This window comes from Aegilops tauschii, chromosome 2, assembly GCF_002575655.3.
Source record: "Aegilops tauschii subsp. strangulata cultivar AL8/78 chromosome 2, Aet v6.0, whole genome shotgun sequence".
Lineage (NCBI taxonomy): Eukaryota > Viridiplantae > Streptophyta > Magnoliopsida > Poales > Poaceae > Aegilops > Aegilops tauschii.
Genome location: NC_053036.3, coordinates 39,604,055 through 39,616,018, shown reverse-complemented (window position 1 = coordinate 39,616,018; position 11,964 = coordinate 39,604,055). Strand labels below are relative to the sequence as shown.

At 46.1% G+C, this 11,964-nt stretch overlaps 1 protein-coding gene across 1 annotated transcript; it reads left to right on the top strand.

The window, feature by feature from the left end:
- Positions 1-607: 607 nt before the first annotated feature.
- On the top strand, positions 608-1,990 carry LOC109761535 (expansin-B15-like). The gene is made up of 3 exons (XM_020320358.4): positions 608-798; positions 1,041-1,347; positions 1,520-1,990. The coding sequence occupies exons 1-3, from the start codon at positions 663-665 to the stop codon at positions 1,839-1,841; spliced, it is 765 nt and encodes a 254-aa protein (XP_020175947.1). The 5' UTR covers positions 608-662; the 3' UTR covers positions 1,842-1,990.
- Positions 1,991-11,964: the final 9,974 nt, after the last annotated feature.

Here is an 11,964-nt window from a genome sequence, read left to right as displayed (position 1 = left end):
TCTCACTCTTCTCCCAACCCACAAATATTCCACCACATGCATGGTCTCCACTTACTTTTTCTCTTGTCAGACTTTGCAATTAGCGTTGGATTGCTTCCTCTCGTACCATGTCTACGGACCATCTCCGGACATAAAAACGGACATATACCGGAGAAATTTACATGTCGGCATTGGAGATGCTCGTAAGTCTACACTATACAGTAGGTGGAGGTATGGTAAAAAAAAACCGTAGGTGGAGGTGGAGGGGAGGGATTGTTGGCAGCGGGTCAAAAGGGTCACATATATGTCAACCAACTATAGGATAGAAATTCGACCTGAAAACGAAATGAAAATCAGTCACACTCACTCATTAAGTAAAACAATCCCTTCAAATCCGTATTTAATCATCAGCCTGCGATATCTCTAGCTCTATGCTCATATGATACTTATTATTGTGATCAGCCTAATGGATAGATAGTCCCAAAATCTTTACTAATGTACTCATTAAATAAAAAATATATCCCCTCAAATCCATATTTAATCAGCGTGCGATCTCTCTAGCTCTTTGCTGCCTATAAATCAAAGTACATGGCAAAAGACTACGCTTGCTATCACACACATCACCGGATCTGCCTCCAGTTCGTTCTCTTCTTTCTCTACGTACTGGCCTACGCGGAACAAGCATGGCTTCTTCGTCCTTCGCCGCTTTAGCGGCTCTAGCCATGAGCTGCCTCCTCATCCTCCTTCCGTGCAGCGTGTCCGGTTGGTCCCACGGCGGCGCGACGTGGTACGTTCCCCCCGAAGGCGCAGGCACCGACGGTACGTAGCTGTACACACATATTTATAGTCATGTATTCCCTCCATTCCAAAATAAGTTTCTTAAACTTAGTATAACTTTGCACTAAAGTTAGTATAAAATTGAGACACTTATTTTGAGATGAAAGGAGTATATGGACGATGCATTGATGCATGCAGACCTCGGTGGTGAGAGTGCATGCATGCATGCTAGGACGCGTATATAGCTGTTTATGTGTACTGACGCGTGCATGGGCGTGCTGCAGGTGGTGCATGCGGGTACCAGCACGACGTGGAGAGGCCGCCGTTCTCCGCCATGATCACGGCGGGCGGCCCCTCAATCTTCAAGAACGGCAAGGGCTGCGGCGCTTGCTACCAGGTTAGATGCACCGGCAATGCCGCTTGCTCTGGGTTTCCGGTGACCGTGGTCGTCACAGACGAGTGCCGTGGCGGGCCGTGCCTGGCCGAGGCGGCCCACTTCGACCTCAGCGGGAAGGCGTTCGGCGCCATGGCAAAGCCCGGCCAGGCCGACAACCTCCGCAAAACCGGCAGCATTAGAGTCCATTACAACCGGTAGGCTCTGGCTAGCTAGCTAGCGCACACAGCTCTCACGCCCAGTGCTCCGTCCATGTTCCGTCGATCAATTGTTGTCTACTACGCCTTTAAAAAGTTGATACATCCGTATATGAACAAGTCTAAGACAAGCTTTTTTGGATGGAGGTAATATTTGATTCTTCGCTCGCAGGGTTCCGTGCAACTGGCACGGGCTGGACATCGTTTTCAAGGTGGATGCCTGCTCCAACCCAAACTACCTCGCAGTGCTCATAGAGTACGAGGCCGGCGACGGTGACCTGTCGGCGGTCGAGCTTCAGCAGCGCGACATCGGATGGGCGTCGATGCAGGAGTTATCGGGTGCGGTGTGGAAGTACAGCTCCAGGTCCACCCTGCAGGCGCCCATATCGATCCGCCTCACCTCCGGCTCTGGCAAGCAGCTCATCGCCAGCAATGTCATTCCCTCCGGATGGCAGGCCGGAAGGACCTATCGATCCATCGTAAACTACTACTGATCGAGTGATTGATCGGTTTGTCCAATGGAGTACCGATGGGCAGATGTGTGTTTTTGGGTAATCGACATTGATAATTCCATATGGACATAGTTGTTTTCATGATGCTTGAAAAAAATTGAAAATAATGTGAAAAAATTGCTTGCTTGGAATATTTTTGGTAGATGTTACGTATATCCGTCTAATATTCTAACAATATGATGGATATTGCTAAACCCTCAAGATTATTGCCAATAAAGTTGTTCATCAATCTTTTGAGTACTCCCTCAGCGACAATTAATATGGATCAGAAGGAGTAATAAATTTATGCTTGAAAATCATGATGCCTAAAAAACCTCAGTAACTTAATGTAAGATTTGAAAGAATGGTCCAAGGACATATACACTAAAAAATAATGTCAAGTCTATGGGCTACGTCCTTCAATTTATTCATGGATTTTGTTTTCATTGTGGCTGCTTTGATGTAGATTTTGGCCTAAAGTTACTTGGTTTCCCAACATGGTCCTAAATTCTTGAGTTTACGGTTCTCCAAAGTTACTTCACTGCCATAGTGTTTCCTGCCCATGTATCGACCCTAAATTTTGGTATCTGCTTATGGCTTGTTCCATAAGAAGACAATAGGAACTCCCCCCCCCTTCTTAGCTATAAGAGATGATATCAAAGCTGTGGCATCTCTGTTCATTGTATGTGATGTCATGTCTAAGATCTCCCAGTGTGGTATGTAGTGTAATGTCATGCAGCTTCATGCAATGTCAACTAGGCCCATCACTGACAAAACATAGCATTAAATGAAAAAAGGGTATTGGTATACCATATCATAGTAAACGAGATGCTACTATGAGTCATACAAAATAATTACTTAGGTCATTTTAATTTTCAAACTATGATATTATGCATTATGGATTAACTATGTTACTAAATGTGAGAGGCTGACTTTAGGAATATGCAAACACTAATTACTAGATATAAATATAACATATCTTTTAGCTTCTCTAAATGACGTGGAATGCATGGGAAAATAGTTTCTTATCCACCATTGTGCATTCCCTTCCACATATGGCTTCATTAATATATCTTGAAAACATATAGCTAAAGGATACATACACGTGTCTTTGTTAATATATCTTGAAGGGGCTCGACTACAACCATCGGTAGGGCCTTTGTTACGTTGTACCTGTTATTCAAAAAAAAAGACTAATACATATATAACCAAAATATCTAATGGACTTCGTCAATATATCTTGAAGCTACATGACTCCAGTCATTGATCAGCGTTGTATCAGTGTGTGTGCATCTATGTTGTACTCGGTGTTTAAAAAAGAGAGGAAATAACACTTGTGGTGTTTAAACTTGCCACAGATATTCACTTTAGTGCCTGAATTTGAAAAATACGCCGAACTGGTTCTAAAACTTGACGCATACGTGCAAATATGGTGCTAAGCTCATTTGTAGATGTAGAATGTGCTGATGTGGCACCGTATTTGGCTGGCGTGGCATTTGTAGTGACAAAACAGGATTTTAGTGAAATACTTATGTCTCTATGACTAGTGGGGCCTGTTCTGTCAGTACACAAGAAAACTGAAACGAAAAATGTTACCCAATAGGGTTCGGACCAGCGAACTGAACAATGTGGTCGAGCTACCCTAGCCACTCCATCGGATAGCGTCATGTGCAAACACTGGCCCCTCATTTATAATGTACTAGTAAATGGCACGTGCTTTGCACGTGTAGCTTTATGAATGTACACCAACATCACCAAGTGAACTTTGCAACTCAACATAAGTAAAATACTCCCTCTATCGCATATTAGTTGTCGCTAAAACGGATGTATCAACAACAACTAATATGGGACGAAGGGAATAAATAGTTACTCGCTCCAATCCGAATTAATTGACGCGACTTCTATGCAATGTCTTACTTACATTGTATAGAGGTTGCTTCAGTTAATTCGTATTGGATGGAGTATATTCTTTTTAAGACCGGATAGAGGGTTTCCTGAAGTTGGCCTTTAACATAGCAAACCATCAATGTAGGAACACCCAAGGATTTCTTTTTTTGAGTTTCCTAAAATTCATAGTTTGACACACTTGTCTTCAAACAAAAGAAAAACAGAGGAAAACATATGTGCTCTTTGTGTTTGGTACGTGTACATATATCATCTACTTCAAAGCTCAAGCTTTGTCCTTTTTATCAGATTTTACAGAACATCATAAAAAATATACTCTAATGAGTAACAACATATTTACAAATTGCTACATAAAAGTTTCAGTTTTGATTAGGCTAAACTTCTTCGCAAAACAGATTTCCCTAGACAACTAAAATTCCCCGATTTTCAGAAACATTTCCTTCAAAAACCATTTGCTACTGCACCATTAATCTTTTCTAAATACGACTGAAATTCAAAACCTGCATTTTTAATAGGCTAGATTAGAAATACAAATCATATTTAAAAGTACTATTGTCGATTAAGTACAGTAATACTTACCATGCCCACTAAACATACGAATTTCTTCATCAGGGTCATCATTATATCCAAGCATTTCTCCTGTTTCCCCAATGTTATCTGTTGATTGTCGAATCATCATATACGTCACACAATGTTTTATATGGACCAATATTATAGATAAATGCTAGTTGGTACTGAGATTACCTTGAATGGCAGGAAAAGAATCCTTTGGCAGGTAGATGAGATCTTCATGTTGACGGCTGGTATGATCTTGTAGTTGCACATGAGTATATCCAACTGTATTTTGTACATTACTAATTGCCCCGTCAGATGTATCTTGTGCATGGCTGCAACTTGCGTCTTTTCTTCTTCTTTTATATTCACGACCTCTTTGTAAATATGCTTCTTTTTGTTCAGATGCCAATTAGGAATACCAGCTAGTGCCGTGTCGCCGCTTACATCCACTGTTATTTGTTTGCGCATCAATTACAACTTGGTCTTCTGAAGCAATAGGAGATACAGAAATTCCAGATGGACTGATCTTCAGCCGAGTGCCCTTTTTTGGGTGGCACATGTTTGACTGAACAAGGATGCTTTGGTCAGATGCAGACACATCATAACTATCGACTGTTGTCACTGTTTTTGACATTACAACAAACAAATTTGAAACTACGCCGACGGCTAGGCCGTTGGCCTAAAACTAGGCCGACGGCCGGGCCGTCGGCATAGCCCCGCCCCAGGAGTGCCCAGTTGCTGACACGTGGCAGGGCTATGCCGACGGCCTAGCTGTCGGCCTAGTTTGAAACTACGCCGACGGCTAGGCCGTCGGCATAGCTGCCACGTGTCAGCAACTGGGCACTCGCGCCAGCTCTATGCCGACGGCCTAGCCGTCGGCTTAGTTTGCATTTGATTTTTTTTCTTTTTTCTGGTTCTTTTCAGATCAATTCAATTCAAATATACAACAAATATATATGATGGAAATGCACATATAGAACACATAGGTATCATTCGACACCGTCACAACAATATATGCATAAGCATCATCACAAAGGACCATCAAAAGTAACCGAAAGGATCATCATCACCACACACAAGTCATCTAAAGGATCATCATCACCACACACAAGTCATCTAAAGGATCATCATCACCACATACAAGTCATCTAAAGAAACATAAGCATAAGCACACAAGTAACCGAAAGGCTTAAGCGCCAGGACGTCGAGCACCGCGGAGGTCGTCACCGCCAAGACCGCCGAAGCCCAGGTCGTCACTGCTAGCGGCAGCGCTACCGCCAAGACCGCCTCCACCTCCGCCTCCGCCTCCGTGGATCGGAGTGGCCGGGCTCCGTGACTCGGGAGTGCTGCGAAGACCACCGCCAACGGTTGATCCACCGGTTCCCTGGATGTTGAAAAGACATATTAACGGGATATATGACTGTGTTGAAAGGCATGATATGCTTTGGGTGAATAGATTGGGGATGAACTAACCGGCAAGGGGCCAACGTTCGGTGCCACAAACTCCTCAAAGGTCAGCAGCCTTGGTTGTGCTGGAGGACCTTGTGCTGGTTGCAATTGAGGACACCTGCCGGCCGCCATTTCCTGAAAAGCGTGCTGCATCTGGCGATCCCTCTGCTCATGGTATGCATAAAGGCTCTCGTGCCACGCCATGGTCTTCTGGCGTGTGTACTCTAGGCAGGCCTATGGTATGACATGATGGAACTCATAAAACTACTAAATGCGGAAAATAAAGTGAGCAATGAAGATAAGAGGGAAAATACTTACAGATTGTCGCTCCTGAAAGAGGGATTGTGACTGTGCACTGGTCATTGGCGTGCTCGTGCACTGGCTCAGGCTCGGGTCGATCCGACGGAGTTGTGTGTAGGAGATAGTAGGAGTGATCACAACATCTAGAACCGCCTCCCGACCGTGCTCCTTGGGCCCCATGCCCACCACCACCCTATCGTCCAGATCCGCCGCAATGGGGTCAGGTGTGTCAGGATGTAACCTCAGATACCCATCGGAGTAGGCCTTCTTCCTCTGTGCGGTCTTCTTGCCGTAGTACTTGGGCTCGCCAGGCTTGGAGTCCTTCCGCGTATGGGCAACCTCCCACGCCTCCATGTGTGAGAGCGGCCGCTTCAGTTTCTCCTCCTGCACCACCAAACAGAGGTTAGTCATAAATAAGAAAGTGACGGTAAATAGAAGAAGAAGAATGTTTAATGGGGTTAGTCATAAATTAAGTGTCTTGTGGATAAAGTGGTTTCGGTTTCCCTGAGCATGTACTCCCTCCTTCCCTCAGTTAGCCTTGTTTTTGATTCTCGTAGCCGCCCAGGCTCCAGCCTCATCACACCAAAGATCCACCAATGCCGCCCAGGACTCGTCTTTTCTATAACACCAATTTGGACACACCTAAATAATGAAAGCATGATGGCATGTCAACACGGAACGGTGAAATGTACCACAAACATCGGAATGAAAAATCTTTTATACTTACCGCCAAGAACTCGGGCCTCTCCAAGGTAATGCCCATCCTCCGCGCTTCTTCCTTGGTCATCTTCACACCAAGAGCGTCGTGATAGTATGTCAAGATGGCCACATAGCGCACCTCGTACTGCATCTGGCGGGCCTTCTTCTTGCATTGGCGCAGCACGATCTGGTCGGCTCTGGCCCTGTGCTCCGGAAGAACTCGATAGAATTTCTACAATCATGCATGAAACAAGAATGGAAGAAGCCATGAGTTAAATCATTCATGAAACTAGAATGGACTTGTGCTTTTGAAGAGAACTCACCCAGAAAGTAGTGATCACGGCATTGGCATGGGTCCCATGGTCCGCGTGGAGGGCCGCTTCCCAGTGGTCCCTGATGGTGTCCTGGACTAGGGGGTACTCATCACGTCGTCTCCCGATCAGTTGGATTGGGCCGAGGACCCCCATGGCCGTATACTCATGGGCCAGTTCGGACAGCTGCCGCATACAAGGAAGATTCCACAAGACTTGGTGATCAAGACAAGGACTCCTCCCCACCGGCGTATTCGGCTAGGACTCTTGTTATCCTAGGCCTCTGGTGCATTATATAAACCGAGGCCAGGCTAGTTGATAGAGATATAAACAATCATAATCATAGGCTAGCTTCTAGGGTTTAGCCTCTACGATCTCGTGGTAGATCAACTCTTGTAATACTCATATCATCAAGATCAATCAAGCAGGTAGTAGGGTATTACCTCCATCAAGAGGGCCCGAACCTGGGTAAACATCGTGTCCCCCGCCTCCGGTTACCATTAGCCTTAGACACACAGTTCGGGACCCCCTACCCGAGATCCGCCGGTTTTGACACTGACATTGGTGCTTTCATTGAGTTTCGCTGTGTGATCGGCAAAAGGATCAATGGCTCAACTGCAGATCAACTGCGATGTCGGCTTCTTCGTCACCGGCTCGACTGGTCACCTTGGCTGGACTGAGGACTGCGCCCTACCTCTGATCGTCATGTTCGGAGGAGGGCCTTCATCAACATCAACTCCGATCTCTATCAAGAACATGGAGGAATCATCCGGGGAGCCCGGGGGCTCAACGTCAACATTGCCCTCAGGCGACCGTGCTGTTTTTCTGGACAGCGAACTTGTATCCGCCGCCACCGCCTCCTCAAGTGTCGTTTTAACGATTGCTTCAGTGCAATTGTGCGGAATTGAGTCTACAACAACCCTGGAAAATTTCGTCGAGTTCCGATGGAGAATCTCTGGCAATCCACGATATACCGGAGCCCTGTCAAATCTGGACGGGAATCTGGACAAGTTTAGGGCGTGGTATCCAGCTTCTAGCTCGGACGTCCTTTGAAAGATCCAACCGTTGATCGGCTGCAGAATTCCTATATCTACCACCCCTCAAACTGTCAGCTCGATCCGACCGTCCAAACTCCGGGAACCTTCCGATTAGTGCACCACTTTTCGGATCTGTTTTCTGCGCGAGAACGAATCCGACCCGAACTCATCTTTTTTATGAACGGGATTTCGGACATCTTTTTTGAAGGAAGTTTTGTATGGGGTATTGTGTTTTGTTGCCAAACACATCCCGCTAATTTTGAAGTCTTTTCGAATATGATCTTCACCATCGCGCTGGTGTCAAACCAGCCCGACAACGTTGCTTTATGGCTGCCGACCTGCGCTAGACACGTTTTCACTTTATTGAGCTGAGCTCAACTTCTTCGGATCATCATCTCGGCAAGCCGAACAAGAGTTCGGCATCGCGAAGGATAAATCATCACCAACATCGCCGCCCCACGGATTACACGGAGCGGGCACACCGGCATCGCCGCACGGTCACTTCATCAAGCCGGCAGCGACCACGTCACGACCGACATCGGCAGGGCCGCACTGTTGCTTCTTCAAGCCGATGTCCATCACGCCGACCTACTTCGACTCATCGGCTGACATCGAGGCTTCGACATCTCGGCTGGACCGGGAGCTTCGCCATCTCTTCATCAACCTACTCCGGAGACTTCAGCGTCACTAGCCGACCAGCTTCGTCACGTTAGCTGGACCGAGGGCTTTGCCTCGGCAAGCCAACCTTTGCCAGCATCGCCATGCCGTCGCTTTATCGCCCATCAGGCAATGGGTGTGCGGATCGAGTCCCAATTTTGGGGGTCACCTTTCTTCGGATTGCTACAAAATAAACCAGGTGCTATTAATCCTAGTAATTTTTGCTTGTTTGGGTTTATTTTTCCCAAGAAATTATTATTCTGGTTTGTTCCATCATCTGTACATAGGTCTATCGAATGATGGCCGCACTAACGACGGTCGCATGGTGGTTCGGTCAGGTTCCATACATAGTCCGGCGCACGCCGCATCCGGAACTCGGACTGACCTGTGAATTCAGGCTTTGCCACGCCTTTACCGCATCACGCCAACGCCCTGCATCGACATTCACTTCGGCGCGCAGGCCATATTTTCTTTTATTACTCACTTTGCATAAATTATTTATTATGCAACATTTTTTTAATTATTATTATTACTATTATCTCCGGTTTGCACTATTTTTTGTGCACAGGAAAATGATCCGGGTCGGGCAGTATCATCAACTTGGTGTACTGACATACCACGTCACCTCGGCTGGACGGAGGGCTTCGTCAACACTTCATTACCCCACGTCGGGGACTTCGGCGTCACTCTGCCGGCCTGCATTGGCCGTGCTATGTCACCACTTTGGAGTGCCGAGCTCTTCGCTCCGCCACCTCGGGACCGGCTTGGGGGATGGAACCTTGTCCCGCATCAAGCTCGGACCGCGTCATCAATGCCGAACACATTAACCAGCTAAGTTGCCTTCATGCTCAAAGTTTTAAATTTTTAACTTGTGTTCGGTTCGACCTAGGATTATACCTTTTTGGCAAAAAGTTGTTTGTGAAAAAAATTCCTTGTCATAACCTTGTTTGTGACACACAAATTCTTCACTTGGGGGCTTCCTTCATGAAGCCTTTCCTCTTGCATATGATTATACTTGTATGGCTTCGTTCCTTGTTCGTGTATTACGCCACAATATGCACCATATTGACTTAAGCGATTTGCATGCTGGGTTGCCTCGCTCCTGTGTTTACCCCTACGTTCCCGATTGTTTGGCTAGGGAGTAAAGGGAGCACCTCTGCGATTGTCACGATCGGGTCATCCGAGCTCGGACCTCAGACTGGGTGAAGCCGAAAGCTAGCGCTCTTATTGTTTTCAATTATGGTCAGCACACAACAGAACTCATGAGTACAAAAAATCTATTGCACAAGTCTCATAGTAACAATGAGCAACCGAAGAAAGGTATCGGTGGGGGTACTATTTTCTTCGAAGATGCTTCTTACACTTCGTCAGTAATATAGCATAAGTTCCCTGAGCGCGTTTTGTCTGTTACAGCCTTATGGCCTGATTACCTGGTTATCGGAAACACCGTCGATATTTTCGACAGGTGGAGTACATAGCACTTTTCGGTCCTTGACCGAAGAGGGAGAAGCCGACGGTCGGTTAAGATGCGTTTAAAGTTCGGGTGAACAAAGATATGATATTAGTACTTCGGTACATACAATCATTATACATAAAATTCTTTTACCCAAGTCACATGGGGGCTCTTAAATGAGCCGTTTTATAATAAGTGTTCTTCTTCTTAGTCGTTGCAAAGTTTTTATTATTATTATTTATCACTCCTTTCTCGACGCAAGTGTGTGGTCAATAGCCGGATAGCCTTGCTTCTCTCTAAAGCCGCTCGAACTTAGTTTGCTAAACTAGCCTCGGAGAAGCACTCCGCCTTCGGGATAAGGAGGTTGAAGCCGTAGGCTGACCCGCTTGAAGTCTTGAGATAGAATGTGTCATTGTAAAGCACGACAACAACACAATTTATTTTTCTAAGACCAATTTTCGATTTGGCACCGAACACTTGATCTAGTTCGGGCGTCCAGTTTTTACTGAATCCAAGCCTATGGCACTTTTAAGCTATTTGTGTGTTTCCAGCATTAGTCTCGTAGTGCGGTGCCGGACAGATTTAGGGATTCGGCAAAAACATTCTCGGACATTGATGTATATGCATCAGTTTTGAATTGCGTCTTGGGTCAATAGTTGGGTTGCCCGGCTCCTATGCTTGCCTCCTACGTTCCGCTTTGTTTGGCTAGGTGCGCAATGGGAGAACCACTGCGATTGTGCTTCCAGCTAGCATGGTTAAGCGCCTCAGTGGAGAAAGCCGAAAACTGACTGTCACAATAACCGTAAACTGGTCAGCGATCCGATGACTGTGTTAAATGACGGGCCGTTCATAATATTGGCCGAAGTGTTTACGGCTTGACCTGGACTGTCGCCGAACACTAATCGGAGGCTAGTAACTGGCCTTCCAACTTTAAGCTCATATGACTAAGTGAAAGTTATAAAGCCCGCATATCTGATTGCCTCATTTCTGCTAACACAACCGTCTCCGGGCACCGAGACGTCGGCTAAGGGTTGTTTTGTTAGTGCGGAAACACCCTGCGTAGTATCTACCAAGGGGTAGAAGCCGACGATGGGCCACTTTCAACTGATAAACGGTCGCAATGGAGTCAAAATAATGATGTAAAGTACTTGGACACATAGAATCATTACACATAATCTGTGATTTTACTCTGGATATCTATCCTTAATTCGGCCACCCGTGCCCACATTAAGGCTCGGGGGCTACTGGGCTTCGTGCTCATTATTTATAAATATTAAAGGGGCACATCGATCCCCTGATTTGGTGTTGCCACCCGACCAGTGTCTCGAGGGCTACTGCATTGCTTATTCAATGCAGAGAATTCAAAGTGCTCAGTGTTCGGCTTGACCGAACTATGCGCATACGCGTCTTTGGACAATAATAGGTACCATATGGACCTATCCGGCATCAAGCTAGTATATTGCGGCGACTTCTCACGACCCTCTCTCAGGGGCCCGTTTGCCGATCACTATTATCTCTAATATATTACACTGCGCTTTTATTCCTATGTATGCTGCCGAGCTAGGAGTTGATCCTCAGGCCGATTTCACGACCTGAGTCTCACAAGCTACTAGGATCAGCGGTTTCATATTTTCCTTCAGGTGCATCTCGGATTTTAGACCGACACACACCTTGAGGGCTACTGGATATACATATACTGGCTATATATCTCGGCAAAGAATAAATTGCACCAATCAAAAATATTCACAAAAAATCAGCCC

Coding starts and splice junctions, on each gene's coding strand:
- LOC109761535 (XM_020320358.4), top strand. CDS start 663: ATGGCTTCTTCGTCCTTCGCCGCTTTAGCGGCTCTAGCCATGAGCTGC. Junction 799..1,040: donor CGAAGGCGCAGGCACCGACG/GTACGTAGCTGT, acceptor GGCGTGCTGCAG/GTGGTGCATGCGGGTACCAG. Junction 1,348..1,519: donor ATTAGAGTCCATTACAACCG/GTAGGCTCTGGC, acceptor CTTCGCTCGCAG/GGTTCCGTGCAACTGGCACG.